This window comes from Falco cherrug, chromosome 5, assembly GCF_023634085.1.
Source record: "Falco cherrug isolate bFalChe1 chromosome 5, bFalChe1.pri, whole genome shotgun sequence".
Taxonomy (NCBI): domain Eukaryota; kingdom Metazoa; phylum Chordata; class Aves; order Falconiformes; family Falconidae; genus Falco; species Falco cherrug.
Genome location: NC_073701.1, coordinates 45346437 through 45373725, shown reverse-complemented (window position 1 = coordinate 45373725; position 27289 = coordinate 45346437). Strand labels below are relative to the sequence as shown.

The 27289-nt window shown below is 40.1% G+C and overlaps 1 protein-coding gene across 1 annotated transcript; it reads right to left on the bottom strand.

Moving 5' to 3' along the window:
• Positions 1-2060: 2060 nt before the first annotated feature.
• On the bottom strand, positions 2061-19079 carry METAP2 (methionyl aminopeptidase 2). The gene is made up of 11 exons (XM_055710765.1): positions 18791-19079; positions 17862-17963; positions 14510-14575; positions 14066-14168; positions 9586-9747; positions 7694-7875; positions 7517-7611; positions 7336-7432; positions 6656-6759; positions 4100-4215; positions 2061-2851 (listed from the first exon to the last, which is right to left on the bottom strand). Exons 1-11 carry the CDS (start codon positions 18969-18971, stop codon positions 2599-2601), a joined length of 1461 nt encoding a protein of 486 aa, XP_055566740.1. The 5' UTR covers positions 18972-19079; the 3' UTR covers positions 2061-2598.
• Positions 19080-27289: the final 8210 nt, after the last annotated feature.

Below are 27289 nucleotides of genomic sequence, written 5' to 3'. Positions count from 1 at the left end.
AACTATTACCATTTCTGGTGCTGCACATACTTGAAAAGTAAGATGATCCCCATCTCTGGGTATTCGAGAAAGACGAAAGACAGACTTCAGTATCTGGCTCAAAAAAAAATAATTTGATTTTGCCAAGTGACAAGACGGTATGATCCAGTTATCAGATAGTGTGGCCAGGACCTTATAACTACACCTACAGCAACAGGAAAATGCAGACTATACGGCATGAAAGCCATAGAAGAATATTTTTTTTTCTTAATGCAAGGTGCAAGGAGGTAGAAATAGGGCTTACCTTCTACACTGACTGTAAATGCAGGATGGTCAGTGGCACAGGAAGCATGTTTCCAGACAAACCCAATTAAATTTAATGGCAACAAACAATCCATCATGTTCTGCAAATGTTTTTGTGAAACATTTCCTCTACAACTTGTTATGCATGATGATCAGCTTCCATATGTGGATTAGTAAACAGCCAGTAAATTACAAAGTTAAAAGAATAGGCCATAATCCAAAGTAGCTCTGCTAGTCCAGATCTTCATACTACGTTCAGGTGAAATAAAAGACAAAGGGAGGAAACCAAATCATGGATCTGCAATACCAAGTGTTCCTGAAGTAACCATCAGTGAAGATAAAAAAGCCTTAACCTGTAGGAACAGTACCAAGTGCCACTGAGCTAGTAACAGATGATCCTTCTAGACAGGAAAGTCTGGAATTGGCAGTTAAGAGGCTAAGCACTGAAGCAAATTTGTCTTGTTTCTAGCAGAACTTGCAGTAACCTGGTTTGTTACAAAAACAGGTAAGTGAACCAGAAGCCATCAATTCCACCACAGCCTGCTCATATCAAGTCAAAAAGTGCATCAGTGGTATGGTCCTATTAGCGTAAGTAAAAAGAGCAGCAGCTGATGTACCCAGCAACCCTGTTCATCACAGATTCTTTCAAGTACCAGTTTTTATTTTGCATTGTACAAGCATGTACACTAGTTACTGTTTGTTTGGAAGTTGAGACACACATGCCCATGCAGCTGCATAAATCACTTAAAATCCAATGCTGGGATGCCAAGACCCCCAGACAGCAACAACAGAAATACACATTTCAATATCCCGTTTCATCCATTTCTACAAGTTTGAACGGTACTAAGTTTAAACAATACTTACAATTGGGGAAAAATACCACTGATGTATATTATTTTTAAACTGTTGCCAGTGCTCATAATACTTGTGTTTTTAAAAGGACAAAGTGCAGCTTTTACTCGAAAGACAGGGGGATTGAACTGGTATTTCTAAATTAGTATGAACTCCTCTAACTAAACACAGGCTGTCATCTATGAAGGAGCAGGTGAAGTGTCTCTGTTTCGTAAGCAATTGTTTAAGGCACTGTTGTGGATCCATGAAAGCAGCTGTCCTTTTTGTTACTTTTGTATGTAGAATTTTAATGTGCAAGTCACGAGGCAAGTATATAGCACTGAAAGACATACTGCACCTAGGCCTGAAGAACCATTTAATTTAATAATAAATAGGGATTTAATTTACCTTTACAAATGCGATTCAGCAGATTCACTGCAGCAGGAAGAAGATATGACCTCTTATGTCAAGATGACATCAATTACTCCAGATTTGTTTGCCTGTATAGAAGAACTTTTAACACTCCAAAATAAATTAATATTTCATTGCCCCTAAAACATGTCCAATTGAATGTGAACTTTAAGGAGACTGGGAATCACACATAGGAAAATTTTACTCTGTGCAAGAGGGCATGCCAACCGCAAAGAATATATAGGGATATATACTAATATTCACAGCTGACTTCAGCCCGAAGTTGCACGTTGCTGGTAACAGCAGAGACCACCAAATGCATTTGACATGTTCTAATACAGCAGAAGTCTGAAGACCGGCACACTCAAAACCAAATCACACCACGCACCTTTACTGAAGTTGTCCCATTCTGTCCTGCAAAGAGTTGATGACTTCTTACCCTGTATCCCAGTACCGACAAGACTAAATTGGCACTGAAAGGCCACATTTCATACTAAGGGTAAGACAGATCCAGTTTCAAGACAAGAAATGGCAAATCAAGTTTGTAAAATATTTAATAGAGCAGTTCCCGAGCAGACTCCTGACTAGAATCATAACCAGACTTCTAAAAAGTATATATATTTTTAGATCTGAAAATTTGTCTTTATTTTTTACAAAATGGATTCCAGGAAGTTTAAAAGGCAGTATCATAGAGGACTTGGGCGCAGAAATCAGGTGTAGTCATTCAAAGCATTCAAGTAGGAATATGGTAATATAAATATTTGAAAAGCATCTTTTCTCATAAATGTTCAAAACAAAATGTATAACTCATTCCAAACTAAAAATCGAGCTTTATAGCACGTATTTCCCTGAACAAAAAAAATAAGTAACTTTTGAAATATTTCTAAAGGCCTGAAAGCTTTTTCCTTGGTTAGTTACATTAGAAGACTTGCCTTTGATTAAATTCCTTCCTTTCCAAATACGGAAAGTATTACATCAGTCCACTGTTAAAACAGACAATACGTTGCAAATTAATTCTGGTATAGTATGTTCTGACAAAGCCTGGAGTATAAAGGTGCTGAGGTGGCTTTGAGTTTAGTAGTCATCTCCTCTGCTGACAACCTCCTTGCACGTTGGGCGCAACAGTATAGTGTGCTCAAACTGTGCCGTGTATGAGCCTTTAATGTCGCACAAGGGAGGATACGGATCCACTATACCCAAGTCGCACAGGTTCTTCAACGCCATTAGGTATTTACTCTCTCCCAGGCGATCTAGCCATCTGCGGCAGAAGGCAAGAGTACCAAAGTTTTCATTGATAACGTTTAGCAAGTGTTTTGCTCTTGGAAGCCTGAAGAAAAAAGAAGTAGTAATTTGAGAAGGAAGAAGTATCACCAGCAAGTATTCCCTACAGAAATGAAACACACTAATTAAGAAAAGGGTTAGATTTCAAGGTATTTTAAGACTGCCCAGTCTTGGGATGTCTTTCTACATCAATGAGATGTTCTGTTCACAAAAGAAAGTGCATTTTCCTCCTGCAAAAAGATATCCTTCAAAACAAAGCTGAATGCTGCCAAATATCCTGGCCATCCATTTTGAATGGGGGACGTCAGATTGGGAACGTTATCTGCATCTAACTATGCAAGCAAAACTAAATGCAGTGACAGGAATAGTTCTCTTAAATAATAAAAGGACAATTCGTTTTATACGGAAAACCAGAATTCTTCCTGATCCAAAGTGGTTAATAATCTGAACTAACTTAGGCATGAGCCTGGTAGTTTAAAATGCTGAAGTTTTACTTCTGAAGTAAAATACTTTTTATTCATACTTCTTGCGATATATAAGCATAAAAATCAGAGATTTATAGATCTGCTAAGAAATAAATTTACTTCCAACCGTAAGATGTTCCTTTCCAACCCTTAGGCTAATTCTACAACCCCTCCCCCTTTTTCATATTACTAGATAGGTCTATTTTGTTTCCACAGAACAATCTGGAAAAGCATGCCTGCCTGCTACAGTTCTAACCATAACAGCCTTCACTTCAGAAAATAGATTGCACTCCTAGAAATGTTAAAACGCAATCCCAGTGAAAACTGAACATTAATAATCTATTTCATTTTATAGCTATACACTAAAATAAGAACTTAAACCCCACAAAATATCTACACAAACAAAACAGATGACACTAATAGCTTGATATATTCTGGGAACAGCACTAAAATAAAGATTCTAGCACACAACCATAATACGGATGTTGATTTTTTTTTTTAATCTATACTTTTAATATATAGACTAATATACCACCATAATATATTATTAATTATTAAAAAAATATTAATGATAGGAAGATTGTTAACAAACAATCTAGGTTTCTGAAGACATAATAATGTATTTTCTCCATTTCAAGACTCTTTGGAATAAATAATTCCATATTGTTCCAGACTTACAATCAGAGCATATTTCATAGCATGAACATTGCTACCACCACCCTTTGAATCCTCCGACAACCTCAAGAGAAGAATCTGCATTGTATCAAATTTGAACCTTAAGAGGGTGGTAGCTCTAGCACAAAATACCAACAAACCCAACAAAATCCAACCTTATTGGCACATGCCCAACATCAAAGTTCTTCATGTAATGAGAACATTCCATATCATCATGAACAACACCTTTTCCCGTGCTACCGAAGGTTTCTATAGCATACACTTCGCCTTCCTAAGGAGAGAAGAAAAAACAAACAAACAAACATGTTGCAATATGAAAATAAGTGACATCAGGCCATTCTGACATGACAATCTCAGTATAACAACTTCTGAATACAAGTAATTAAATGTGAATATATTCAATCACCGGATCAATGTAGAGAAAAATTTAATACGGAGATTTCACACTTAGTTACAGACATCTCCAAATCACCAGCTATTTATGTTAGTACCATTTGTTTCAAGCGATAAATATCAGCACATTTCTAGTCACAATTTCTCAAAGTCATTGCAGTTAAATTGTCAAAGCATATATCTAACATAGCTAAGAAACTACATTCTGTTGTAAAACATTTGCTAACTGGAAGCAATACTCCTTTTATATTCAGATAGAAGTCCTAGGAAACGTATAGTTTAGACATAGCAAATAGATGTTGATTACAGAGACTTACTGCACTGAAGAACTTTCTGCCCAATTTCTGCAAGAATTTTCTGGTAACAGCTGCTAGTATAAACCCTTAACCTGCTCATTTCCACTCCACAAGATGAATTTCTTCAAGAAATGAAGGTGATAAATATCTGCAAGGGCATTATCAAAATTCTAGCCAAGAACATACTGAAATGCCATTATATAAACTCATTTCTGGCAAGTGCACTCACATATCCTTAACGGTAGGATTGTGAAAGGGACTTTACAAGATAGGGCATCAAACATTAATGCACAGCAGGAGCTGGGTTTTTCAGTTTATTAAGCTACTTCGAAAGTCACAACCCAAAAATAAGAAGCCAACACAGCCTTCAAATTCAAGACAAACTCTTAAAGATGCCCTTGAATATTTAACTGATTTAATTTAAAAAAGCGCCCCGAAATACAAAAGCACAAAAACCTGCACACAATGCCACAAAAACAAGAAAACAAACAAACAAATAAATCACTTTACACCCACTTTTTCAGAATAAGGATTGTCAGAGGCTGTATTTCTCTCCGTCACAAAAAACTCACTGGATTGCAGTTTTATACTATAATTAGTACGGTACAGTAAGAGCTTGGCTATGCTCCACATTCTTCATTGGCAAAACCCACTGTCTTTAATGCTGTAGGATTGTGTCCTAAGTAACCTACAGAAGCTGAAGAAATCTAAAAAAGGTCTTCTCCCCAGTGTCTGGATATTAAATTAAAACAATCTCAAATCTCTGAAATCTGTAAGTAAGATTTGCTTAAAGAACTTAAATTTTATACTAGTAATAGATGATGGAAGATACACAAGACCTAACCATTCACTAAGCTAAAACAAGAACGGCACACAAGTTTTTTCTATCTTCCTTTTCCACCACTCTTTCATCCCTTTGAACACTCCTATAGATAAGATTAGAGTTAAAGCGGTCTCTTTGCTCACATCATTAACAAGGTGATCCATAATTACCATACAAGTTTTAGGCAATGAGGGTGAGCCTACCTCAAAAAAACCAGTCCTGTCTAGACCACACCTGTCCCTGTTCAGCTCTTACAAGTCTTATTTACTCTGATAGGCTTACCAGTGACCATTGCTGATCAGTGATCAAGCTTAGAATTAAATTAAAAGCTTCTTATCTCATTATCAATCTTCTAAATAAGCCTTCCTTTCTTGTTAGAACACATTTACATCAAAATGATGGCTGAATCTCAGGTTACATATTTCAACATTACATTTCCAATTGGTAGTTGCCATATCATGTACAGCAATTTCTCTTCCCGTTCTCCAAAACACTATTCAAACAGCATCTCTCATCCAGCCTCTCACATTAACTAGAAATATGCTTGATTATCTTATATCTGCAAAGAAAACCTGCGCTGGAAGCTTCTTGAGAAAGTTAGCATACCTAACTGTACTTGCAAAAAGTCATCCAAAGCTAGAACACTACATAAATATTTCTCAAGAATTACTGGAGCAAGAGAAGATTGTTATTTCATCTTTTTAATTACAGTGAACAAACAAGGAAAGTGTGAATGACTGGCAAGTCCAAACACCTTTCAGGAAAACTCTGATCCCAAAATTTGAATTCCTGACTTTTTCCCTGCACTTAAGTGCAACATTCCAACACTGCATTAAGTAATATATACACACTGAGAAATAAACACGCAAGAGTTTCTGTAAGCATCACTATGGCCATTCAGAATTCAAGGTTTTTTTGTTTTGGTTTGTTGTTTTTTTTTTTTTTTTAAATAGCAGGGTCCCTAGGCTTCAATTTCATAAAGTATTAGATACCAGAACACTCCAGGGCTAAATGTAGAAGCCACTGAGATGAAACAAGAGTGATCACTCTTTACAGTAACACTACAAAGTACAGTTTTTCTTCTGCTGCTATTACCAACCAGCATCACAAATACCACACATCAGGAGTGCACAGGAAATAATAATACTCTTGCAGTGACAGTCAGGGAAACTAAACAAAGATTTAATAACTCCATTTACCTCCATTCTTGTTGCTTCTCCTCCTTTCACAATGGGCACTGTTTTCCCAGCATGTATCCTATATGGCCCAATCGAGTGTCCATTCAAATTGCGAATTGGTTTCACTTTTGAAGAAAACATCAGTATTACAGGCAATTTCCTAACAATTCCTTTAAGGCAATTTGGTTTGCTAGCCCATATTGAAAGTACAATAGTGACTCATCATATTGCAGAGGAATTAAACACAGAACTATCCACACATCTTGTACAAATCCCAACCAAGACACAAGTTAGTTTTGTATGCTGTATCAAAACTTCATTATTAAAGACTAGCAACTCCAACATTAACAAAAGCTCTATGGAAAAATGGAAAATATGAAAAAATGGAAAATAATGGAAAATAAAGGAAAAGCATTAATAAAGCCAAACAACAGGTATCAAATTATTTGCACATTTTGAAACAGTTGTTTAGCCTTCATCTTATCTGTTGAAGATACAATACTTGGAAGGATAAACGAAGAAAATCCCTCCAGAGGAACGGCAAGCCAGCCAGAAACCCGTATTTATGCAAGACTCGTACCATACTTCTAGTACAGAGGTCTTTTCAATATGTTACATATAAATCAGTATTTGTACAAATATATATAGACACACATACACTCTCTAAGAACAACTATCCTTACATAAAGAAAAGAACTTGCCTTGGTATGTTTTGCCATCAATTTCAACCTCATAAGACTCCATAACTTCTTGTATGGCCTCCCCCACATCACAGAGACGTACATCTATTCCAGCACACTGAAAACAAAGTGCAAATATAAATGGAAAAGAATCACAAGGTTTACTGTGAGACTTGGTAAATTACTTACATAGTGATCATACCTTTATTCCAGTATTTGTGGCATCCTTTACAGCTTGTAATAGTCTGTCATATTTTGGATTGAACGTGACTGTAAAAGCACAGTCAATAATACGACCTGAAATCAGCAGAAATTAATTAGCTTTAATCTTTGCACTGAACAATGTTCTCAAAGTTTTAATTCATAAATAAAAACTAACCACTAATATGTGTCCCAAAATCTATTTTGCAAATATCATCATACTGCAGCACTGTTGGATCTCCGGCATTGGGAGTGTAGTGGGCAGCACAGTTATTCAGAGAGCAGCCAGTAGGAAATGCAAGACCTGCATTTAAACCATTCTCCTTTATCAGCTTACGTGAGCAGTCTTCTAGTTTTTCACTAAAAGGCAGAAGGGAGGGAGAAGGAAAAAAAAAAAGAACATAACAGTTGTCATCAATACTTCTTATGATGACTTCAGACAAATCAATGCAACAACAAAGCCTCAGAAAAAATATTCAAGCATATGTTTTCATGTGAAATCTTAAATTACTTATATGCTAACTAGAAGGAGACCCTAGACTGGAAAACGTTAAGTACAACAATAATGATCTTCAGTTCTTTGTGTTGTTTCTTCTACTGGTTCTTGGCCAAAATGGAGGACTTCACTAGTGTGTTTACTCTAAATTTAAAATATCCATCCTTTACCAGCTACATTTAATCCATTCCTCCTGAGCAGCAGTTATACAACTAAAAAAATTCAGGCAATTTAAATAAACTCTTTAAAATTACCGGCATTTAAAAGAGGGTGGGGTGGGTGGGGGAAGGCAACAGTATAGTCACTTCGTTTATTAAAAAAAATAAAATCTAATTAAAGGACTAATATTTTTTTCATTTAAGCAATAACTGTAATAAAATAAAACCTTATGAGACTAGCATTTGTTCATGGTTTTTGTCTACTCTCAAGCTGCTAGCTACTGGAAAGCTACAGAAACAAACACGTTCACCACTGTCCTATAGCGGCAGTGAATGACGCACTCACACCAGCGCACCATACTCCGATTTCATTTAAGAGCGCTATTCACTCAAAGCAATCTGGAAAAAGAAGAGAGCTCATTAAGAGCAAGTCCCCACAGCCTGAGGTATTTTAGAAGGAAAAGTCATGTTTTGAGAAAATTATCGCTTTTAACTGTAATAGTCAAACTGTATAATTCAGCATGACAGATTTGTTTCAGCCAGACTAGTTATTAAGGTAGCTGTCTGTCTTCCACTTTCCCTGATGGTCTATTACTTCTTTCCATTATCCTCACACAGTTACCTTGGGGATCAGCTCAGATTTGCTTTCTTACTATCCTGCTCTTGTCAGCACAGTCCTCAGTCATACCAGGCTGAAAACATCTGATTTTGGAATCTAAACTGTCCCATATCAGTGCAGTACTTGGACAGTAGACATTCACTCCAGATAAACTGAAGGACAGAAAAAGGACTCAGTCTAGCCTAATTAATTCTTTAAACTTCAGCTTAATCAAACTCATGTTTATCTTAATCCATTTGCTCAATTATTTATCAGCTGAGCATAACACAAAGAAACACTGCCATCAGCCAGTGAAGACTAAATCAAGTCAGTCTTCCTGCCCTGGACCGAGTACGCAGCCACCCCATTTTTATGCTTCCTCACCCTCCCAGAAACAGACTGCACCCGTGTTGCTCATTCACATACAATTTCACTGACAATTCTGGCAAAAGCCAGGATGTTTACTACCACTATTGCTGTTTCTCTCAGCACCGCTGCAGAACTTGTGTGCAAGAGTAGCCAAGGTACTGAACATTAAAATCAAGCATGTGCTCAAAATTAAGTGAACGCAACTAAAATCTTAAGTTTGAAATTCAGTATGATCCCAGACCCTGTAAAACTGCATAAGCTAAGAACATGTTGTAAGAGGAAACTCAGAGGAAGTAGTTTGGGATACTGGTTGTGTACTTCAAGCAGAAATCCCCCACAACACTCGTGACACGGTGAATTAAGCACACAAAATTGAGACTAAATCCCACCCCCACACAGAATGAAGAAAAATCTACAGCAGAGGTCTCTGAGAAGATCTGTGTGCTCACCAGATTTCTATCATTGTCATTCCAGGTTTTATCCAGCTCATAACATATTTTCTCACTTGTCTGTGTGCCTCTGCAGCCTCCCGAAAATCATTCCAGATTTCCTCACTGGCTTGGTCTAGCGCTTTCTTTTCTTCATTAGTTGTTCTCCAAGCAGCAGTTCGCCTTCAACATAGATTATGTGTGTCATGAAGTTACTCAGTTAGACCACAAGCTATACTACCCCCTTTATACTTTCAAAAGCCCTACCTCCCAGCCTTCCCAAAAGCCCAGAGAAGCAGTGTCCTTGAAGGATGCATACTTTTCAACAAGACAGAACAAGCATATAAAATTCATATCAATGCTTGCATTTCTACCTTGAGTTTAGCAGGGCAAATCACCGCAACATGCTCTGCTCATGCAAAGTTTATTTTTTGCACAATCTTGCTCATTCAGACAGTGCTCTTCCTGTATGCAGGAGAATCTCAGCATTGTAGCATAGCTACTTGGCCCAGAAACTGTTACCGACACAGAGACAATAGCTCCTTCAAAATTTAAGAGCTTGCAGATCCAGTATTACTTTCACTCACCCTCAGAATTACCTAATGCAGTGCATGGTAACTATGACACATGCCAGGAAGTTACTTTCTAAATTTGTTGGATGGTGAATTAATTTGTTCCAAGAGAATACCACTCATTTTGGCTCTTTTGTAGGTTCATAGAACAAACAGAAGAATGATTTTCAATGCAAGACTAAAGATAAGATCAGGTTTGAATATATTTTTTTGTTATGCAAGAAACGATACAACTAAGTTTTGAAGAAAGCAAACAAACAAGTAATTTAAGCACTCCAGCAGCTGTCAGAACTTAAATACTAATTTTCTGACTACAAAGTAGATACACCTTCAAATAGTGAAGCTGCAGTACTGTAATAATACAAAAAAAACATAGTGCTAACTCAGAGAACTCCATACACATTGTGAGGGACAAATACTAATAAAAACAACAGATAGCTGCACATCCTGCTAGGTGGGTAATAAAAGAAAAGCCATGGTGGGCAAGATGGACCAAAGATGCTGAACTGTGCCAAGGTTTCCAAGTTTAGAAACTAACTTTTACCTTTATCCAAGTGAGCTGAATATGAAGTGTTAAAGGATTACTTTTTGAAATTCAAAGGTGTAGCTACTTAGCTGTTTTATAGACATGTAACTTGGCTCCACTCTAAGTTTCCTTCACAGCCAAAAACCAGGTATGAGTAGCCAAGAGACTATGTCCTGCAATTTTACTGCATTTTGAACTTATTATTTATACATTGTTCAGAGGCCTAATCCTAAAGCAGAGATGAAAAGATAAAGAAGGGTAACAGGCTATTCCATAAACGTTTTCTCTGGATGACTAGAGGATCAAAGTATTTTGAGACTCTTTTGCTTGTTTCCCTTGAACTTTTTGTCCCTGCTCAGATAAAGTAACAACAGTGTGAAGGAGAAATCTCATGCTTAGTTTTCTGAGCAGTTTTCTGGCTCCGATAGCAAGTCTCATGCATACTACTCTTAGAATTTGCCTTCCACCAACAAAGAAACAAAGCAACAGCCTGCAACACCTAAGCCACCTTACTGCACTTGGAAACTGGACTACTGCCAACAATGCAGTCACGGCACAAGATGGAAAACGTGTACTGCAGGAAAACAGTGGGGAGAGGCTTGAGGATCCTTTCAGACTACTCTGGATTCCAGCAGGGAACACCCTCTGGTAGCAAGAGCTGCTGACAATCTGGGCAGCTGCTCTGCCAGTCACAGACTAAAGCACAAACTCCAGCAAATGGGCAGGAAGCCATCCTCACTCTATCCTACTGCATTTCAGCATATAGTCACTCCATGCAATACAGCCGAAGGACAAAGTAGTCCCTACATTTAAAAATACCGTATCAGACCCAAAGCATTTTGCTGCCAAAGCTGCACCACTGCCACCTGGGAGCTCAGGAAAGGAGGTGACAAATCCTGTGTGGGTCTAAGCACTCAAGACATGCAAAAAATCAGTTTATCAGATAAAGGTCAAACATCAAACATCAAGTCCTCTGACAGGTACATGAGCTAACAAGCTTTTCCAAGAACAGTATCCTAATGTGCTGGCTACCATGTGTCAACTTAAGAAGTTCACCTCTTGCTCCAAGCAATTTGTTCCCATCTTTTCACTGCAGTTCACAGCCCCCAGTTTTCACTAGACAAATCTTTGTAAGACTGTGCTGTAAACTAGATTTTAGTGATCAAAGATAAGAATTCCAGAAAACAATTCCCACAGATTACCTTAACCCTGACAACACCACAGAGGAAGAAACAAGCAGTCAGGGACAAGAATTCCTTAATCCCACTTCAACAAAATCAGCGTATCATGAAATATTGCTTAGAGCTTTTCCGTCCTCCCTGTCACGTCATTTCAAATTCCGGTGTCTTCAATAAAAAAACCACAAGCCTTCAAACAAAACCGAATACTTGAGATATAAAAATATCAAACCTGTTAGTCTGTTGCTTATATAAGGATTGATTATCTGCTATTTTTTCCCCTGAAAATTGAATGATACCCACCTTAGTTCAACTTCCTACACAAAATATACAATTCCAGGTTGATGAGAGGTAGCTTCAGAAAGCACTTGACACCAACAGCTAAGCACAGAAGTGCGACTCTTTAAAAAAGCAAAGACAAAACCCTACTGCCCTCTGAATGAATAAGAGAAGCAGCACAAAAATGCTTCACCAATATATAAAATGAAACTGTTCTTCAGAATAGGAAATACCCTAGCATTCATGTCAGTTACTAAGTAGCTACTTGTGTTCAAAAATGCTAAAGTACATCATAAGATGTAAATATTTAAATTAGGAACAAAACTAAGCATATATTTGCTTAAGCAAATTATATAAAGAAATAATTTCCAGTTCCTTAGAAAAGTATACTCTTTTTCCATAGCAGAATGCTCTTGGTACAGAAAAGATGCTATACTTAAATCCTGTTACAAAACGCGGTTTGTTTTTGGTTTGGTTTTTTGTTTGTTTGGGTTTTTTTGTTTGAGTTTTTTTACTTTTCAAATGAATAATAGCAAACCTAGAGTTCAAACATTTAATCTTCAATAGCTGGATATTTAACAGATGTGCAAAAATGGCGTGTTAATAAACTATGGATGTGCTTAAAGACATTTATAACCGAATTTTCTGGACTGCTTAAATCATGTCTATCTGAATGTGTCATATGCATATACAGACACTTAAGCATCAAAGAATCACTCCTGGATCAGCCTGTCAGGATTACTCTGATAAAAAGTTTAATGCACACAAAAAGGCAGTAATTTGTAAATAGATATGAGTACACCTTCTGATCAAATTAAAGTCATTACAAAGAAGAAAAGCTTCCTCAAAACTGAGTTTTAAACTCATAAAAATGAAACCATATCATCTGTGAATATCTGAGTAGAATTTATAGGATATAGTAGACTCTTTAGTTGCTTACACTGAGAAACAGGCATTGACCTTAACCAATAAATGTTTCAAAGTAATTCGATTCTGAAAAGAGTCACTGAAAACTAAACAATGCTTTCAAAAATATAAATATTTATCTACTCCCTGCCCCCCCCCAGCCTTTCATTTAAACACTTTTTTCAGAGTTTTAATGCAAAATTTCCCAGGAATTTTTCAGTAATACTTGGTCTTTTCATTCAGATTTTCATGCAGTTCAAGCTATTTCCACACCACCTCTCATTCCATACCCCCATATTCCCAGTAAAATATGACCTTCCACAACACTTCATGTAGGAAAAAAAATCAGGAAACTCAAGTCAAGCTGGTATATTCTAGTTCCTAACAAAGCACAAGGAAACAGTAGTACTCTATGAAAACCTAAGAATGCAGATCTTTGTTCCAGTAAACTGCTAAAAGTTGTTGCTTGTTTAGTAAAATTGCACACCATTCCCATGTCTGAATGAATTATAAAAAAGTTTGTTATAACATATTCATACAAACAAGAGAAGCAAAGTGCAGAATGTACCACTTAAAGAATATGAGACAGTTTAAGTCTGACACAGACACCTCTTCAACAACAAAAAAACCCCCAAACCAAGTAGTTGACATCTAGATGCCCCCAGAACTGCTGCATAAGTAAGTATCTTATCACCTTAAATTTTAAATCTTCACTCAGTTCTAAATCAGAGTATATTTTTCTTACAAGCTACCTACTGAAATCCTGTTGGCCCCTTGCCTCATAGCAATTCTGCTCAGGCTATATCTTAATTAAAAAGGCAGGGAATGAGAAACATTTCTGAACCAAAGACTTCCAGTTAAAAAAAAAAAAAATAAAGGAAGAAAAAAAAGCAAAAAAAGCAAAAGCAAAAAAAAAGAAAAGAAAAAAGCACACCACAACTACACTTACTTTGTCCATTTAGTCATACATTAACAGTTTTGCAATTCCACACATCTAGATGACAGCATTTTTATTTTTTTTTAAAGCTTAAAACACTTACCCATCTTGTGTTGGTGGGTATTCGCATTCTTCCCCCTTTGGGAATATGTTGCTAGGAAATAGATCACATATTGGAATAGAAGGTGGATCTGTCTGGACTTTAGCTGTTGAGTATAATTTAAGAAAGTTTTAAATATGGTACATGAAATACTAGGTATCTTATTTCAACCATAAAAGCTAAATGGCACAAATTATTTAAGATCCCCTTACCAAAATTTAGGCTTCTACCAAGGTAACATCATTATCACAATGCCCTCATATGACTTTATTCGGCCCAACGTTTAACATGGCATTCAGTGATACCAGAAAGAAGAAAACTCAGCCAGACTTAGCCTACAAACCCAAGATGCACCCCAAAATTTGTTTCTACTGCCAAGAACAGCACTTACACATGCTTATACCAATATTCATGCGGTCTATCTTTATTTTTGTGCCCGATACCTACGTCCTTTCTTCTTTTTCTTCTTCTTCTTCTTTTTCCCTGTTGCTCCATCTCCTTCACCCTCTCCATCTACAGGAAAGAAAGTGTTCAGGTGAACATTAAGTAACTTTAAAACCTGAAGAATTCTGAATGAGACATAAAACCATCTGGAAACACTTCTTTCACAGCAGAATTTAATGGATTAAAAGAAACTAGAAGCTGATACCAAACCATTAGCATTTTTCGTCCCTACAACAAACACAGATCTACGAAAATACTTGCTCAAGTTGAGACTTAAAGATATCACCAGAGAAAAAAAAAGTTGTTCAGGGAAAGAGCTTTCAGAAAGCCCTACTTAAAATTCCTCTATTCTCAATTCACCCAAAAAGATGCATGGGGTAGGGGAAAGCATGAGAGAGAACTGTATTAGACACAACATGTAACAAAAAGCTAAGAACTACTGCTTTGAACCCATCTTCTGATGCTTCAGCTAAAGGAACTTCTGGAAAGATAAAAAACCCAAACAAGTAAAGATGACAGCACTTAGGTCAGGATGAGTTTAATCTGGAGATAACTGGGAAAGTCACAACCAGCACCAAGCAAAACTACTGCGTGTGGGAAGTACGAGTGGGAGGTTTTCAGAAAGCACAGCATGTAAGCACCAAGAACTGGCCACACGGCATTACAGGCACATTTGAGAGTTAACAATAACCCCATGGACTTCACATTTAGTAACATCTAATGCTTAGTTACTTCCATACACTTCATATATACTTCATATCTAGTGTGATACCATCTAACTAAACCTTCTGGACCTCAACACAAATGCATTGCAGAACCAATAGGTACTAGTCATCTACATTTAAAACATTTATTTTTTTATCTAAAGTGAGAAGTAAATCAAGAGTACTTTTAAATCAAGTAAAAGCACTGCCATTTTGAACGTATTTATACAGAATTTTTTATTTGCTCCTTTATTTAAAAAACAAACCAAAACACTGACCAGTTGTTCCAGTCACTAGATTTCAAGCCTCTCATGATGGTCAGTGTCATCTGCATTTTTATGCCACGGTAAATGCTCCTGCAGCTGGAGCAAATTTCAGTAAGGTGTCACTCCCACCCCTCCCCAGCTCATCTTGTCATTAAGTATTTTAATTTAAATTCTTGTAAAAAATCGCAAGTATAAATACTTTGTAACTACAATTGTAGTCCAGCCTACCAGATTCTCAATCAGTCTGTATTTCATAGGCAGCCAAAAATCCTTAAGAGTGCATAAATTTCTTCAAAATGTGGTAATTTTGCCACATTTCTCTTGACCTTGATGTCAAACCATACATCAAGAAATAAATTAGACATGACTCCATTTCATTCACCTAGTGATTTCTGGATATTTATTTTTTTTAAACACACGGCCTAAACTGCAAAAAAAGTACTGTTGCTATCTGCTTATTATGGCTTTTTCATACATCAACGCACGTGAGTCAGCCAACTGCAAGCCAAACCAACCCAGCCTATGCTTTCATGTCCTTGAAGACTGCTGCAGACTAACTTATGCTTCTGCCACAAATTAACTACTGCATCTGAGCAATACCCTGTGTGTCTACAGGTTATTTAGCTGATAATAATAAAAAAAAAAAAAAATCACCAGAAAAGCAATTCCAGATCTTTTCAAAACTGAAGCCCAACCTTAAGCCATTTTGGTATAGCCATTTAATAACTTAGCCTAGGATCATGCAAAAGTCTTACGTATCAGCATGTTTTAACACTGCAGTGGAGGTCAGAAGTGCTACTCCTAATCAGTCCTGGACTTCAAAAGGTATGCAGTCTCATTTCTGGGGCCACATTATGGGCTTATTAGAAGAAAAAAGAAAAGAAGGGGGTGGTGGTGGGAGGGTGGTAGATATTTTATTGGTTTTAATCTAACGCTGCACCATGTCTTAAGCAATATCCTTGAAACTACACAATTAAGATGGCAAGTGGTGAGGATCAGTACAGGCAGGAACACACAGTTGTCTTAAAACCCCCTTACAGTAATTTTTATTTTTCTGCAAAAATATTACTGCTTTTCTAAAAATAAATCCAAGTCTAATATATGGAAAAAAAATATTTCAGTGATAGTACCACTTCATTTCTTTATACCTCCTAATACTGTAATACTAATTGCTAATACTCTAAAAAGGATAAAAGTACACAGCACTTGACCTGCAACTAACAACCTTATTTCTCCTGAGATGGAACTATAGTCATTCTAATAACTTTCAAAGTATTCTTTTTATTGTATGAAGTTTTCACTACTCTCCTCAATACTTATCACTTTTGTTGCAATGATGGAAAAGCAGATATTGTATTAATTATCTTTCAACTATGTAACCTGAAATATAGCATAAAACAACAATCCATCAGAATATACTTCTGCAGAAAGTAACTGCATAAAACTGGATGCTATATATAGATTAATAATGTTCAAAGATCAATCTATTTGTAATTTTCTATATCTCAGCACACTTGTAAAAAATGTCTATAACTAATTTATTGAATTCTGGAATGATGAATTCCAACATTAGTCAACTAAGAAGATTTCTCAGCAAAACAACAAGAAACATTTTCAGGGTGCTGAGCAAACTTTAAATGCTAATGCACACAAAGGAGATTAAATGACTAAAGATTTGTATTTTCTTAAATGTTCACTTCTATTGAGAAACATTCATCAAAACAAAGAAAATACAGCATCTTTATCTGATATTCCTACAGAAAAGACGCATCCAGCCTGGATTTCAATACTGGATGCTTTTGAGGCATTTGCTTTGAACATCAGCTGCACAGCACAGGCAACATACAAGGTGTATACCTTCCTTGTGTATTAATCCCTTTCCTGTTCTGTTTTAATGAAAAATTAGGATTACAGATGAACAGGTTTCAAGTCACTGATAAAGAGACTAAAACCTGGTATTAATTAAAATGCTTCCTTAAAATCTGTATTTTTTTGTTCCAAGTCAAGTATAAAAGACATAATTTGGAACAAATTTGTACTGACCATAGTAACTCAAGTTAAGAATTATTTGTACCTTACCTTATCTTGAGCTAAACATCTCCCTTCAGTAATAAGATCCATGAAAACAAGAAGCCTTAACAAAGCCGTTACCCCCATTATTCTTTATACATATCTGCATGTGCAACAGCTGAATTGCTGCCAAAAAAGTTGAAAAGTATATACAGGTGCATTTTACCTCTCACAAGCCAACCCCCCCCCCCCCCCCCCCCCCCAAAACCAACTAAAAAAACCCACAAACCCAAAAAGCATCTGTAAAAGTTTTGTTAAAATAGGAGTCCAGGAATAAGCTGAAACTGGAAATGTCAACAGAAAAGTTACACTTGCCTTCATCATCATCATCTTTTTCTTTCTCCTCCAGTGCTTGTTTATCCAACTGTTTTGCTACATCATCAAGAGCACCTTCCATTTCTTTATCTGTTTCTTGTCCTGTTTGTAAAAGTAAAGTATGACTTACAATAAAAGATTAGCTCCATGTTAGTAAACAATAATGCCCAAAACTTTTTAAAAAAAAAAAAAAAAAGGCATCATAAAGCAGACCCAACGTAGATAGTAGGGCACTACAGTGACAGGTGCTGTTACTGAAACTTGCATAAAAAGGCAGCACTACCCAGACACTTCTGACTACTTTTTTTTTATTTCCTGCCAGGGCAACTAATTTTTCTTGCCATAGCAGCAACCTGCTCTTGTGAGATAATATGGGCGTGAAGTAGATAATTATAAAGGCACAGCATGATCATCACTAACTGCTACCCTATTAAACAAACCCAAGCCGTAGTTCTTTTACGCTATTTGCCCAGACTTGCTCCAGCTCTGAGAACCTGGGAGGGTACGGGGAACCCATAGAGACTCCATCATGCGGGATGACTTTCACAGCAGCAGTCTTACGCCTTTCCCCCCGCAAGGCATGGGAGGGGATAAGGGAAGGGGTGGCCTCTCCTGCGCGCACCTGAGCAAGGAGGACTTTCCTCACCCCTGCTTCCCAGGTGCCGAACGGCAGCGGCGTCCCCTCGGCACCCGCCAGCCCCCTCCTCGCCGAAGGGGTTCCCCCTCAGCCCACACGGGGCGGCACGGCGGCCTCGGGGGCGCCCATCGCCCTGCCTGCGCCCCGCACGGCAGGACCCTTCAGCCACCCTCAGCCACCCGCAGCCGCCCGCCACCGCGTACGAGGCCCGGTCTGCCGGGTCGCGGCCCCCTCAGCCCGCCCCGCCGGCCTGTCAGCGGAGCGTCCCGACGCGGCGCGGCCCGGCCCCTACCCGCGGGGCCCGCTTTGCCCTTCTTCTTCTTCTTGCGCTTCTTCTTGGCACCATCATCGGCGCCGAGCCCCACCGCGCCGCCCTCCGCGCCATCCTTGTCCTCAGGTTCCGGCAGCAGCTCGCCGTTGAGGTGCTTCTCCGCCTCGGCGGCAGCGCTGCCCGCCGGCCCCACGCCCGCCATGTCGCCGCGGCCGCGCCGCCTCCCACTCGCGGTGCGAGCGAAAGAGAGCGAGCGGCGGGGCCGGCCCTCCGCTCTATGGTGAGCGCGGGGCACGCCGGGAAGGCTGGAGGACTCCGCCGGGGAGGGGAGGGCGGAGGAGGAGCGCTGGGGAGGAGGGAGCGGCCTCCCCGCACGCCGGGCCTGGTGTGCGCGGGCGGCCTGTGAGGGCCCGGCCCGGGTGGTGGCGGCGTAACGGCCGCGCCTGGCTGCCCGCGGCTGCCCCGCCGTCCGTCCGTCCGTCCGTCCATCCGTGGGCCCGGCCCCCCCCGGCCTGGCCGCCGGCTGCCAGCCTGGCCGTGCCGTCGGAGCGCCGCGGCTCGGCGGCCCCGCTGCCCCCCGCAGCCTGCGGCCGGGTCAGGGCCCGCGGCCCGCCGCACGACTGGGCGCCGGCACCATCGCTGTCGTAACCGCAGTCCGCCGTGGCCGGTCATGTTGTGCTTCCTGTTGGTAGTCCCCACTGGCACGCAGAGCGGTGACCAGATGACGTGTTATGTGTGTCAGTGTTTTAGGGGGAGCGTGTGCCTTTGAGTTTGAAGGGCCACGGTTTAGTCTTTTGGCGTTTTCCTGCCGGCTGGAATCGGGGGGCCTAAACTCCCTGGGTGGCACAGAGCACTTCCACGTAACAGGGTTTCAGTTTGGAGAGGGTCAGTGGAGGCACAGCAGGTGGTGCCCATCGCAAGGGGGGGTTCAGAGGTGCAGGGTGAGGGCGCTCGGCAACTCCAGTTGTTACTGCGTATTCATCAGCAAGCGCCGTCCTGGGGAAAGAGTGAAAAATGGAAAATCCTGTTAAAACAAAGCAGTCCTTTCCCAGCAAGAGCAGCTGCCATGGAATGGTTTGTACCATTTAAGTTTGTTAAGGTTTTACGTCTTGAGAACATGGCAAATTAAGTCGTATGAGAGAGAACGTGTAAAGAAGGAAAATGATGTCAGAAAAAAGAACTTGTTCCAAGTCCCATGGAGCAAAAAAGGGAAGATTCTAATATGTGGCAAAGGGCACTGCCTTGTCCCATTTCCATCTCTACTTAGAAAACCAGTGTTACCAGCATCCACGAATAGTTCATTAAATCAGCCTGATTCTTAAAATTCCTGTACCAAGTTTATGCTTTTCACAGCTTTTCTACTAGTATAACCATGCTGGCTAAAAATACTTCCCCCACCCCCCCTTCCTTACTGGTATATTTTAAAAACTCTTGCCTGAGATGTATTTATAGTCTTTAGTATAATGTAGTGTCATGACAGTTTATAACATACAAAAATTATACACAGGCATAATCTGCATAGCTGTGTTTTAAAATGCTTCTGCAGCTAGGTCTGTGCTTGGGAAAACTGGTAGTGCCTTGTATCTCACCGAGGTACGAATTCTGGCCTCTCTGACCCACTGAGGCTGGCTGCCTGCTTCCATTCCCCCTGCCCCCAGCTCACACCCGTGGGCATCTCCTCACTCCTGGCCTGCTACAATTCTCAGCGGGCAGAAGGCTTCAAAATGATTTCCAGCCTGGTCTGTGCAGGTTTCACAGCAGCGTGTTCTCCACTGTTTTTACTCGTAAGAGTACTTGAACAAGGAAATATCCAGCTGGGCCTTTTATGAGACCAGGATGGGTGCAGGGAAGCTGACTGCCCTGGGTTTAAGGCGTGTTCAGAGCAGTGAGACATGCCTCACCAGTTGGGAATGGCTGTGTTACCACTTGTTCACCCTTTAAACCATGTTGTTATATGCGGGTGTTAATTAATACAACTGGACCACCTCCAGGAGGGTCCTATTACTATGATTAAAGCAGAATAAACCTTGTATGATAGAGCAGGTGAGTGATTTAAGTCTTGCTGCTGGTTTTCTGCTGTTTTGTTACCCCTGCTCCAGTGAGAATTGACGTTGTCTGAGGCTGATGAAGAGAGCAACGGAGGAATAGCTTTTTATCATAGCGAGAATGGATGACACAAAAGCATGTAAACTGATGTTGCTTAGAACACTTTTTGTTTATTGCTTATAATTTTAGTTTTCTAATTAGGTAGAAGAGGAATCTATAGAGCAGTGGGGGGTTTGTCATTGGTGGTAGAGGGAGGAGGAACATCACGGGTCAAATTCCCTGAATTCTCCATTTTGAGTCATCTTAGATCTTCCTGTTGCATATTACCCCTTGCTATATCCCCTTTGGTGCCTTTGACAGCTTGAAAAAGAGAGTTATGAACTTCTGCTCCTGGTCCCTTTGCTCTGGTATGTGCCAAAACAGACAAGTTGCCATGCCATGGATTTTGTTGGCTCTAGAACTGAAATCGCAGATAAAGTAGGCCATAAAATCTACAGAAGCCCAGGGAATACAGAGAGATGTTGACCAGAGACAGATAAAAGAAAAATAAGGCGTACATCTTGTGCAGAGGCTGCAGACATGAGATTCAGAAGTAAGGGCATCAGAAGAAAAAGGACAACAAGCAGAACAAATATTTCTGTGATCAGCTGAATTAATGAAGCCAGTTAAGAATATGAAATATTATGAAATAATGAAAGTAGAATCAGAGGGTTGTTTATTTCTTCCCCAGAATGACTCCAGTACCATTCATAACCACTGTGATAGCCCAACGGAGAGAGAGGGAGATGACTTGTGCTGTAGTAATGTGCGTGCAGTTGGCCAGCTGACTGCTTGCTGCACAGTGGGGGCACTTCCCGGGGCCTCTATCGCCTACTCAGCTGCTGACTTTCACAAAGTATGTCCAGGTGTCATTATTTTTGTGTTGTTCTGCCAAATTTGGCTGAAACTGGGCATTTGTATAAACCTCCTTTCCTTAAAAAAGTAGGTTGACAGCAATTTGCAGAGGGGAGTCACACTTTACTTAACAAAGAATATGAATAAAACCTAGAAAAGTGAAATAAAACTGGCAGTGAACTAGTAAGAGGCAGGATTAACAATGTGTCTCTACAGTTTGAGGTGTTACCGGACCCAGGAGCACTCCATAAGCTGTGTTCATTAGGCTGGCAGAGAAGAGGGCTTGTTGAACAGAGCGAAGTTAAGCACCTTCCAGGTTACACGGCTTCCAGCCCAAGAATTAGCACTATTATATAGTATAGAAGATAGCCAGCAGGATAATAGTTTAATAATCAACGTGCAGAAATGGGAACACTGTATGAAAAAAATTGCAAAGTGTGAGTAAGAAGCTGGACGGACTGCATTAACAAAGCAAACATTAACATGAACAGACTGACAACCGGATTCTGTGTTCCTCACTTGGCTGCTTTTAAAAGGATCCAATCTCTCAGAAGCAGAAAGAGTCACATCTTGTAGCATACCCTTACCAGCTCAGATGTTTTTTGTCCTTCTTCTGTTATTGCCGGTCAGCTGTTCCGATATTAATGAATGCTGTGTTTTCCAATTTCATGCTCTAGGCAGTGTGATGAGAAGACAGCATCAGACAGGCCATAGGCCAGAAGAGTCGTGTGAATTTTTAGCTGGAGAAAGATACTGGACTTTTTTGTTTTCTCACAGTGGCTATTCCTTTTTCGTAACCAGTGTCCCAGACAAAGGTAGGCGGTGGCTGGAGAGTTAAGGGAAAGGCTGAATGCCATCCAAAACATGTAGGAACTAAGCAGCAGGACTTGAAACACTTGCCGGAAAAATGGCACAGAGACTCACATTCTCTTTTTCTTCCAAGGAGGCAGTTCCCATTGCACTATTTTCCCAGCAAAAGGAGCTATGATCTTCAGGAAAAGACTTTTTTCAGGGTATGTTACGTTTTCTTTTGTGTTTTCTTTTCAAGCACTATGTAAGTGTCAAGGAATGGCATAGAATGGGGTAGAGGGAGCTGCCTCAGACCACTGCAGTTTAATCCCGCAAAGGGGGAGGAAGGACGACTAGGGAGTAAGTGGCCTGTATCAGTCCCAAGAAGAATTGAACAGAGGGAAGTTATGTTTTTTTCTGTTTGTATTTTTGGGACTGATGCAATTATTTATGTGTTTATGACGCTTTTAATACTCTTTTTCCTAGCTTAGGGCCAAACTCATAGTCCTTACTGAGCTCTAAAAATCCACTGAAGTCAATGGGACAATTTTTATGACCAGAGGTTTAATATTGGGCCTAAAGGCTGGATGTAAACAAAGAAAATATTTCTTGCATGAGAGCAAGTATGTGTTATGAACTCTAGCAGGAAAGATATTCCCCCTCAGCAATTGCTAAGGACAGAGGACACTTGTACATTCTCAGCCATCATCACCCACAGCATTTACTGTGGGAATGACAGCTGTCACCAAGAAGTGTCTTCCTTAGCATGAGCAGGATAAAGGACTTCTTTAATTCTGAAACCACTCCTACTCTGAGATTGTACTTAAAACCTAGGTGAAGTAGCTAAATCAAAACTTCAAGTGACAAAAGCAGCCAAAGATTTCACATTTAACACTGTTCACTATGGACTTCTTTCCACATTCCTCAGAGATTTCTTTTTCTTTTCTTTTACCAAACACTAGTTTGATTACAGCCTGTCAGCCATAATCCAAATGTATGGGTTTGCATCAGCTAGTGTCATAACATCTATGTCCTTTGGAGGACAGATTTTCAAAGGATGCAATGAGTGTTTCTGAAAAGAAGCAAATTTCATCTCTGTTACTGCTGAAAGTAACCTTGAGAAGCACAGACTGCTGTTTGTGCACTCAGACTGGGACAAAGTAAACGCTTTTCAGTTTGCATAAATAGATGCATGCTGTGAAATATAAAAATAAGTCAGTTTATTGCCGCCTATGGAGCTCATTTTTTAAATTGCTTTTAAGCGACAAGATTCATATGAACAAAACAAGCCATTGTCTGTACCAGGGCTTCTGGTTCCTTGTATTTCTGTGATAAGAAGCATTAGGCATGTACACAGATATGTGCCTTAGGGTGTGCTACAGTGAGTGTAGACAGCAGATCTCAGTGCCTGTGTGCAGTCTTGGTAGGGGTTGGAAGGCTGCACAGAGTCCCCACACTGGTATCTTTCAAATAATTTTTTAATATTTATGATGAAGTCATAACTCCCCTTTTTAAATAAAAGCTTATTTATTGACGTACTCACTGAGTCATAACTGCAGATGCAAGCAGTCTTTTTCAGATATCAAACTGAGACATTGCCTCTCCTTAGAAATAATGGTAGCTCATGTCTCATGAAAATGCTAATTTAGAGTAGTGTGCACCTAAGTTATAAAAAAAAAAAATATTTTGATCTTCAGTTTTTTTGTCACAGAATCACAGAATGGTCAGGGTTGGAAGGGACCACTGGAGATCATCTAGGCCAGCCCCCTGCTAAAGCAGGTTCACCTACAGCAGGTTGCACAGAGTCATGTCCAGGCAGGTTTGGAATGTCTCCAGAGAAGGAGACTTCACAAACTCTCTGGGAAGCCTGTACCAGTGCTCTGTCACTCTCAGAGAAGTTCTTCCTCATATTCAGAAGGAACTTCCTGTGTTTCAATTTGTGCCCATTGCTCCTTGTCCTCTTGCTTGGTACTACTGGAGAGTCTGGCCCCATCCTCTTGACACTTGCCCTCAAGATATTTGTAGACATTAATAAGATCCCCTCTCAGTCTTCTCCAGGCTTAAAAGGCCCAGGTCCCTCAGCCTTTCTTCATAAAGGAGATGACCCAGTGCCCTAATCATCTTGGTAGCCCTCCACTGGAACCTCTCCAGTAGTTCCCTGTCTCTCTTGAACTGGGGAGCCCAGCACTGGACACAGCACTCCCGGTGCAGCCTCACCAGGGCAGAGCAGAGGGGGAGGACAACCTCCCTCAACCTGCTGGCCATGCTTCTCCCAATGCACTCCAGGATCCCATTGGTCTCCTTGGCCACAAGGGCACGTTGCTGGCTCGTGGTCAACTTAATTAATCAACTTCATATAATTTAATCTACTGATGCATTAATGTATTCCCATTCATACAGTGCTGGTTCCTGTATTATTTGAAGCAGATTTTCAAGGTCTTGCACAGAAAGTAATTCCTCAGCTTCATTGTTAGTGTAAAAAACATAAACAGTTTCTTTCTCACAGCCTGCTGATATAACTATTTTTCCTCTGGGGTTCTCCATCTCTTCTTCATTTGAGGGAGTAATGGGTATTTCTTTGACCAGTTTCTTTTATGTCCAGGATATTTTTATGCGGTGCTGTCTTATGCACCAGCAGTGCTGTCACAGCTCCCACTCTGGCGGCTGCTGCAGCCTGTGAGGCGGGTATGCAGCTGGAGCGGCTTTCTGCTCTCCGTCACCACAATGGCGTGGGACCGCAACAGGCCCTGACATCTCTTTCTCTCCTGCAATCCTGTTTTACTTCTTTCTTATGTTCACTGTTGTCTTTCTGGGGCACTTTTGATCTTTTTTGCTAGAGCCCAAAGCAAACTCTTGGTGAGTTCAATAGTTAGCTGTTAGCATTTTCCTTACACCAGATAAGGTGTTACATGAAGTACCAAACAAAACACCTTTTCCTAAAGATGCATTTCAGCATCCCATCTGGGATGACCATGGACCTCAGGAGCACTCCCAAGGGCTCCACACCCAGGCTTCTTGGTATATGACTGAGCTATGCTTGCTCCTACGTGGCAGGGAGAACTGTATACCTGCACCTCAAGTCCCCCTGTCCAACCTCTTCCACTTTTCATCTGTGGAAAGAAAATACCAATGCAGGCTTTGCAATGAATGAAGTACTCTTTGCCCACACTGGCAGTCCAGACGTGATCTTTGTGGCCTTGGAAAACAGCAGGCACCAACCTCTTTGTAGCGATAATTCATTTAACTGAACAAACAAAAGAGAGGAGCACCAAGATGATGAACATCTGAAAGACCAGCCTATTCAGTCAGGAGTCCTCCAACTGGAAGATGAAGCCACTCTTGGATTTTTCCCAAGAGAATCCAAACCCCTTTACTTATCCTTACAACCCACCTGCATGCCTCCACCCACTGCTAAGTGGGTGTCCCTTCAGTTACTTGCTTGTCAAACTATAATGCTTATGGCTGTTTGCTGCAGAAATATAATGATAAAAATCTTTTTTTGGGAGGAAGGTGGTTTTTTTTAATTATTATTTCATTCTCTAACATAAACAAACTACATCTGTATCACTACTCCAGTTTTCAGGCAGGTATTTTTTCTGCAAGCTTTGTAATATAAGGGAGTTTCTTTGTCTAGCATAGACACTTGCATAGATGCTGTTATATACTATGAAAAAACCCCAACCCCTTAATCTGCAGAAAGGTGGTGATTTGGAGAAGCAGAGACTTTTCATCTCAAGTTAACTGCAAATCCTGCATGATATTTGACTGGTTGGCTAGTGGATAACATAAGGGGCATTTGGCAGTGTCAGGAAGGTGTGTGTTTTGTGTTCCTTAGTCTGTGCACAGAAGCAGAGCCCATTTGGTAAAGGAAAGGCTCACACTGATTTTGCTGCCTTTCAGGTAAGGCCCAGAATGAGCATCAGCTGCCTGACTGCTAGATCCACGGAGGGACTTCAGCCATTGCAGTACTGAGCTTGGAGTTTATCAGCTCTTAGACCCTGTGAAACCTGGGGGAATTCACACCCGTGTTGGGAAGCTCTGGCTACCCGCACGATGCACTGCGTACTCCTTCCACGTCTATATTGAAATGTCTATTCTAGCAAGGGGACTGGAACACAACCATTTATTTGTTCTATTTTTTCACACAAACTACCTGAGTTAGATCTTTTAGTGGTGAGACAAGCTTGACAGTACGTCCCCTGCATTTTGTAACAGTGTTGTTCTTGCAAAATTATAACTGTGAATATAAGACAAATGCTTATAACAGTAATAAGCCTCCCATTTCAATAACAGTCTTTTGTTTTTATCTCTTTTGGAGTACTATTGCAATATGAACTTATTGTCAGTGATTATTAGCAACAGCAGAGAAGACAAAAAAGAAATGTGTTTGGAAAGAAGCATGCCTAGTGCTTAATATTATAAAAAGCTCATAATGAATTTTAGATCAGAAACACTGTTCCGTTAGAAAGACAAAAGAAGACCACTAGATGGTGGTAAAACCCCAAGCCTTTGCTAACAAAATCTGTGAAAAGAGAAGTTCAGCGGGGCAAAGAAGGGGAGGAGGAGCTACAGTTTGAGTACTGAAATGATTATTGCTTGGAGTCTATAAAAAAGCATTTGCACAGTAAGTAATTTATACATGGTCAGCCTTGACTCTATGGATTTACTCATTCCTTTTTCTCTGTTTTTGTCACCTCTTCCCACCAAGGAATCCCAAGCCCCAGATGTCAGGTGAGGAGGGGGCTCTGTGGAGGAAAGGTTGCAGGCGATGAAGAGCAAGAGCAGCTGAAG